General features: G+C 37.5%; 1 protein-coding gene across 7 annotated transcripts; it reads right to left on the bottom strand.

Annotated features, from left to right (window-relative positions):
• Positions 1–213: 213 nt before the first annotated feature.
• On the bottom strand, positions 214–6,590 carry LOC111779035 (kinesin-like protein KIN-13A). Of its 7 annotated transcripts, none has more exons than XM_023659085.1 (15): positions 6,448–6,569; positions 6,291–6,347; positions 6,103–6,176; positions 5,709–5,953; positions 5,122–5,343; positions 4,252–4,443; positions 3,402–3,506; positions 3,226–3,303; positions 3,037–3,118; positions 2,675–2,837; positions 2,106–2,435; positions 1,557–1,775; positions 862–1,471; positions 661–726; positions 214–563 (listed from the first exon to the last, which is right to left on the bottom strand). In XM_023659085.1, the coding sequence occupies exons 4-15, from the start codon at positions 5,898–5,900 to the stop codon at positions 381–383; spliced, it is 2,442 nt and encodes an 813-aa protein (XP_023514853.1). In that variant the 5' UTR covers positions 5,901–5,953; positions 6,103–6,176; positions 6,291–6,347; positions 6,448–6,569; the 3' UTR covers positions 214–380. The 7 variants fall into 7 exon arrangements, with proteins under 7 accessions (XP_023514853.1, XP_023514852.1, XP_023514855.1 ...); XM_023659084.1 differs by having other exon boundaries at positions 6,291–6,373; XM_023659087.1 differs by lacking the exon at positions 6,291–6,347 and having other exon boundaries at positions 5,709–5,940; positions 6,448–6,590.
• Positions 6,591–6,816: the final 226 nt, after the last annotated feature.

The following is a 6,816-nucleotide window of genomic DNA, read 5'->3' on the forward strand; positions in this document are numbered from 1 at the left end:
TTCATTCCCTGTTTCTATCAGTAATTTGAACGGTGTACCTACCAGGACATGATATGATATACCAAACACAAAGAAAACAGTGGTATTTTCATCACATTATTTTACAGTTATACATAATACATAAGAGGAGGAGCATATTTTACAGTTAAAAGGCTGGGGTGGCTGTTGTTAGATGATGCTTGGAAGCAACCCATATAAAATGTCAGACAAGAGAGCGAGCGAGCAAGCAAGCAAATTCAATTCCAATCTCTTTTTTCAAGCTCAAGAAGAAATGTACAAATCAATGATTAATGATTATATATGATATGAAAAAGATGAAAGCAGGATAGGATACAGCTATGGAGGAGACGGGAAAACAAACTCTCACCACCCTCTCCCTCCTAACGCGGTACTCTTTTTCGGCTCAGTATTTCTTGTTCTTTAAGTCTATGCTGAAACCTTGCAAGGCGTGCTTGAAGACTCACCAACCCTGCAGCCTTTCGTGACAGCACAAAGCTCAACTGAGTCACGTAGTTCTCAATGTGGCTCCCTGGTTGATCCACTTCTGCCAACAGTTTCATTTCCTGACAACCCAACAACAACAACAATTAACGCCTTTTGGCTTTTATAGGTAAACAATTAGAAGGCTATGCTCTTAAATGATTGAAACTTTTGACTTACTTCGCGCACTATCTCCATGGTGTCCTCAATTTCCTTTCGATGAGCAGCAATTAACGCCTCTTCTTCCTGCAACAGATTCATACATGTCAAAAAATCACTCTAGTGGAGGGAGAAATAGTGCAGCAATTAAAGCTCTTTTTTCTTTTGGAAGAAATATTTTTCTCTGATATGGTAAAAGAACTAAAGGTTAGGTTAGCTAACCTCAAGTATTGCATTAATATTGCCATCAGAAGTTGGCTCAGATTCAGACTTTCTGGATGCGGCATCATTTGCGTTAGAAATTCCTGCACCATACTGCTTCAAGCTTGCAGTAGAGAGATCAGGCACGCTGCTGCTATCTTTCTTCTGCCAGCTCCCCACCTTCTCTGATTTTTCATCTCGGGATGATTTTCTTCGAGGTGGCGATACCTTTTGCACCTTCTCCTCTGTATCATTTAAGTTGTGGGAGTATATGGGAACCTTTCGACCCGTTGGATCGCCATGAATGCTCCTCATTTCAAGTGGTTCTTTGTCGAATGATGCAGAAGCTACAGTTACGCCCGAACTTTTTTCATCTCGTGCATGGAAGGCATTGCTTGATGGCAAAGCAGAAGTTGGCATGTCAAAGTTGGAAGAGGAGAGACTTTCCTTCTCTGGAACCCTTCTCCCCAATTCCCCCCCTAATTTCACCTCTTGGCACAGCATATTAACATCTTCTGCTTCAATGGGAATTGGAATAGACGGGGCTGAAGTAACATCTCTAGCTATTGGTTGACTGGAACTTACAGCCTGATCCTTCTTTGTATTTCCGCTTTTGGACAAACTTTTGACCCTGATGTTATTCAATAGTAATTTCAAAGTTGAATATTTACTAAAATTTATGGATAAAATAAAGCTTAGGATGTCAAAAAACGTACCGGTCAGCATATCTCAAAGTGTTGAGAGTATGTTCACATGAACCAGCATTTGGAGAAATGCACGATATCATAACAGTTCTCGAGTTGCCAACAAAGGAATCACGGAGAACTTCTGTAAGTTTACTTCCACGGAAGGGTATATGAATCTGATCATTGTCCAAGGCACGAATGCATTCCTTCAATGCCAAAAGACTTTTGTTGATTTCTGCTCCCTCAATCCTGTAAAGGTTCCAGCAAATGAAATAAACAGATTAGAGCATTATGTAAAGATATAAAATTATCAGAAAAGAGATCGTCCGAAAAACTATATCAAGCAGCATTTTCGACCAAACAGGTTCGAAGCAGNAAAAAAAAAAAAAAAAAAAAAAAAAAAAAAAAAAAATACTCCATACTAAAGCTACCAATTAAAATTATTAGTGGACTACGATGGTAAACGATATTATCAAGCACAGTGACAGAAAACTCATTGGTTGGTGACATCTTTTACAGCTGTGAATAAAGAACATTAACAAGAAACAAAAGACCAAAGATCTAAAAAATCTGGTATACCTTGTCTGACGGTCATTATCAGTTGTATCAGCACCTCTTTCGCTACCAGCCAAATCAATAAAAGAGATTTTCCCAACAAGTTTCCCACTTTTCAACTCATTTCCGTCATTGTTCCTTCTCGATTCCTTTACTTCAGGATGTTTCTTTACAGCAAGTTGCAATATAGCATGTGACCTTGAAGACTCCTCATTGGCACCAGTGGAACCTGTACTCCTGGCTGCATTTCCCTTCTCAATATATTCTTTGACAATTTGTACATCAGACACTTCAAATTCTTGAAGTCCAACAATACAAACCTGCTGCCGTCCATCTTCTCTCATGCAAAGCTTCCTATTACAGGAAGGAAAAACGATCAAAAACTAAAAATGCTAAATACAAATCTAATCCTCGTACTTCAATACTTTCAGTATTTTTGCATCTCTTTTTTTGTTTACTACATTTTAGTACGTAAATGTATCAATTCAGACACAAACATTATATATCCAACCAAATTATGGCCAAAAGTTGATGCCACACCATTTCCTAAAAAATCTAGGGAAAAAAGAGAAGGAATAGAACTGAAAATTTACTTTCTTTCACTGAGTAGATCAAATAATTTTCCACCATATATCTCAAAAAAGCTAAGCCACAACTTGAATTTCTGATTGCGATAAACTGGTTGACGTAACAATCTAACGAGGTCTTCAGCAGCCCTAAGAGGTAATGGTTGCATTGTAAACGTCTTGCCACTACCTATTAAAATACAAAAAGCTTTTCGTCAAACTTCATGATGCTAAAGGGATATTATGAGAAGAAAACAAGAGTTGATACAACATTATTAGTAGTACTTAAAATGACAATATGCCAGAAATAATAATGAGTGGAATAAATTTCAATGAGTATGCATTCATGAAAACAGGCAAGCAAGAGATTGAGCAGATTTAATGCACACCTGTCTGACCATAAGCAAAGCATGTAGCCTTCGTCCTTTCAAAGATGATGGGAATAATTGGTTGCACAGTAACCCTATAAACCTATTTCAAAAAGAATGCACGTTAGTTCAAACTAGATTCTACAAAACTATTTAATGACGCAAGATGTTTTCTAAGCTACATTGGACAAAGGAATATATAATTGATACCTCATCATTGGTAACATGCTCATCAAGAACCGCATCAAAGCAGAATTCATGCTTTTCCACATATGCAGTCAAGTCCACCTATCTCAGAGTAAAGTAGGGAGAAAAGAAACTATGATCAAGTCAAAACAATTAAGCTAATATTATACATCAAAGTAGAATAATAAAAATAAAGTGACCTTTAGTTTTGGTTCATGGACAGTCAAAGAAGCATTGTCGCATACTGATACAATATCATCTTCCTTACGAGCAAGCTCCTTCTTGTTTAATGGTCTCTTCCGCACCTAAGACACAATACACTACATGTATTAGGAAAAACATAACAATATATGAAAATATATGCTAGTTGAAACTTTAATTCCAACCCCAATCGAAGCAAGGGTAAATTAAGGAACATCATTGGTATGTCAACATGTTATTTTTCCAAAGAAAAAAATTAAAGGCATAGAGAAGGTGACATGCACAGGACTGGCAGTGAAAATTAATACATCCTCGAAAGCATTACATGAGGTCTGAAGACTCCAAGCCTTAGTCTGTTCTTTTGATCTAAAGGTGTAAGCCTTGACACCAAAAATTTGAACCTCAAAAGCCTTTGATCCGTAAATATGCTCAATTAGATGATCCCATAGACTAAAAAAGAGAAGAAAATTACTTGGTAAAGAAAAAATGATTTCAATGGGTTCCTTTTTTGATTTCAAACAAAATTGAAAAGAAAATAAAAACGTGTAGAATGTCACAAATTTAGATAAAAATTATTGTTCTAAGAAGGCATGCACAATATATGCGTTAACTTTAGTAATTGCAACACCCCCAAAAATACCCATCACTTGTTAATTGAACTACCTCCCAGATGAGGAGAAAGAAAATGAAGATCTTCCAGTAAAAAATTATAAAGGCTGTAATCAAACCACCATGACTCCACTACAATTTAGTCTCTGGAATAATTAGTATAATGATAACATCCAAATGGAAAAGATTTCTAATTAGTATTCTGCAAATAGTATTCTGATGCCACTATAAGAAGCTTACCACAACTTTGATTTTAGCCACGTTATTTTCTCTGACGACATTCTCCTTTTCAATCACAGGTAATGTAGCCAGGGCATCTTCATCAGCTTGGCTTCTTTGCTGCCTGCTGCTAGCTACATTAAACCCATCGTCAAATTCTCTAGTACCACTAGGAATGAATGGTGAAGGGTCAAATGATTCTGGGATAATGTGCTGGTGAAAAAAAAAAAAAAGTCAATTAAATAAAAGGAAATCTACAAAAATTATAAAACAAAAACAAATAAATAAATAAATAAATAAAAACAGAGAAAGAGAGGAAAGAAAAACTATGTTGACTTATCATGCAATGGAGTAATGGACCGGCAGATAAAAGTTCAACAGATATCGAACTACTTCAAAACATAAAATTAAAATGTGATTCTTCAAACAAAAAGAAAGATGAATATTTGTTTAGTTGGCATAGAAGCTTTTTTTTTTTAATCTCCCTATCCCCACCCCCCTCACTTGACTTCTCCAAAGCATTAAACCTAACAACTACTCAAACCTCCTCACTTGACTTCTCAATCTCCTTTTAAAAACCCATTATTCCTCTCAATCTAAAATCCCTAGAACATAGCAAACAAGCAAGCCTACCACAACAAATTGCCTCTTGCCCTACAGGGAAGGTTCAACAACACCTCCTCCAACAAAGACCGACCATTGGAGTGCCCTACTAACACCGTGTTTGCAAATTGACACTCCCATAACAACTAAAATTATTGTGTCCCAATGGTTAATAGGAAACAACTAAGATCGGCCTCCAGGAATTGCTACTACTTTTACATATATAATCATACTTAAGTAAATATCTCTCGTGCATGGAAAGAAAAAAACCTTAATTAATCAACACACCTCGGACAAAAGCTCGGTATCATCCATAGCATGGAGATCCAGAAGTCCAGCACCAAAATCTCCCCTGAAGTCGGGAGAATAATAGCCATCCATTGCACCAAGTGCTCCTGAAGCTTGGGCAGTAGGTGTATGCGGTTCAGATCCAGACTCCCCACCAAAATTCAGGTTTCTCATCAGTTTTAAAAGCCTCTGTTTCTCTTCGGCAGATTGTGCTCCATAACTCTAAGCCAATGGAAGGGAAGAGGAAATTCGATTTCTATGGTATAAAAAAACAACTAAAATAGCCAGGTATAACATCAACTGAACGACAACAAAAAAAAAAAAAATGAAAATGCAGAAGAACTATCCCCCAAATCAAACTGAGCTTCCCTTCAGTAAAGATCACGTAGAGGCATGGTAACCAAATTCAAAAGAGCCATTTCTCAGTTAGTAATTGCACATCTGACCCACAAACTAGAAGATTCCATGTTCAAGAAAAAGAAAGGATCTCCTATTCATACTCAATGCCGATTCATTACTCTTGCAACATATATATTTTGCAGTATCTAAAAACACATGGAAACCCTCGAAAATATTAATCGTCGTACCTGCATTAGGAGGGAGCGCTGATCAGCCAACGGAGAGGCCAGATGCTGCAACCCAGCGGACTGGAGCCACCGAGCCATGACCGCATCACCAGCGTCGTTAGTGGGGCCTGCATTATGCAGGGTCCCACCGCCGCCGTGGTCGTAAAGGGCAGTCGCCGCCGCAGCATTGTTCTGCTGCATCTGGCCGCCCATGTGGCGCTGCGAACGTCTTTGCGGAGCCAATTTTCAAGATCTGTTTAACAACGCTTCATCCAAGAAAATACAATAACTAATTCAATCAAGTACGAGAAGCAAGCAAGCCAACAACCACCATCCGATCCCCAAGTTAATCAAATAGAAAGTAGGTGACGATAAAAAAGAATAAAAACCAAAAAAACAAAAACAAAATACTCACAGTGAGGAGAAAAGTTGAATTCGAAGCAGGACATGAAAGGAATTACTCAAAGACGAAATTCAAATCCTCGAAATCTGCAACAAAATCACCTGATTCAACTCCACAACAAAGTTACACAAAAAAAAAAAAAACAAACAAACAAAAAAAGTTATAAAAATTTCCAGATCATCTTCAACATTAAAACGTACCAAATTTGACCAAGAAATGAATAGGTTTTGAAGGTCGAGATATGTAGAACGAAAAATCTAAAGATCGGAATCAGAGATCAGATCTGGATTAAACAAATGATTCAAAACCCTAATCTCATCGAGAAGAAAGAGGAGAAAATATACAAATTCGCCTAACCTTTTTTTTCTTTTCTCTCTCTCTTAATCTTCGTGATGAAATGAGTTGGCGAAAATTGTAATCACTCCAACGCCACAGACACAGATAGAGTAGGCCTTTCCTTTCGTTGTAATATTAAGAAATTTTAAAATTGGTGAAAAAGGCGAAAAATGTCATTATATAATTACCTCATTATATTCAAATGTATTAAACCGCTAGTTTAAGTTTTACGTTAAATGACGTAAATGGCCCTCAAAATATTCACTAATTTCAACACGTCTGATCGCCGTCAGCGAAGCAACGGGACGGCGGACGAGGGAACGGACTGCCCGGACGGACCCGGGCAGGAGTTTGAATTTTGCCGAGTGACGGAAATACCCTTGCATTAGA

Source organism: Cucurbita pepo, chromosome LG17 (assembly GCF_002806865.2).
Source record: "Cucurbita pepo subsp. pepo cultivar mu-cu-16 chromosome LG17, ASM280686v2, whole genome shotgun sequence".
Classification (NCBI taxonomy): Eukaryota; Viridiplantae; Streptophyta; class Magnoliopsida; order Cucurbitales; family Cucurbitaceae; genus Cucurbita; species Cucurbita pepo.

What these genes read in the sequence shown, in the direction of transcription:
- LOC111779035 (XM_023659087.1), bottom strand. Translation starts at nt 5,900, where the DNA reads ATGGGCGGCCAGATGCAGCAGAACAATGCTGCGGCGGCGACTGCCCTT. An exon ending in TCCATGAACCAAAACTAAAG is followed by an intron (nt 3,304 to 3,401) that starts GTCACTTTATTT and finishes ACTCTGAGATAG; the next exon opens with GTGGACTTGACTGCATATGT. An exon ending in CCATGGAGATAGTGCGCGAA is followed by an intron (nt 564 to 660) that starts GTAAGTCAAAAG and finishes TTGGGTTGTCAG; the next exon opens with GAAATGAAACTGTTGGCAGA.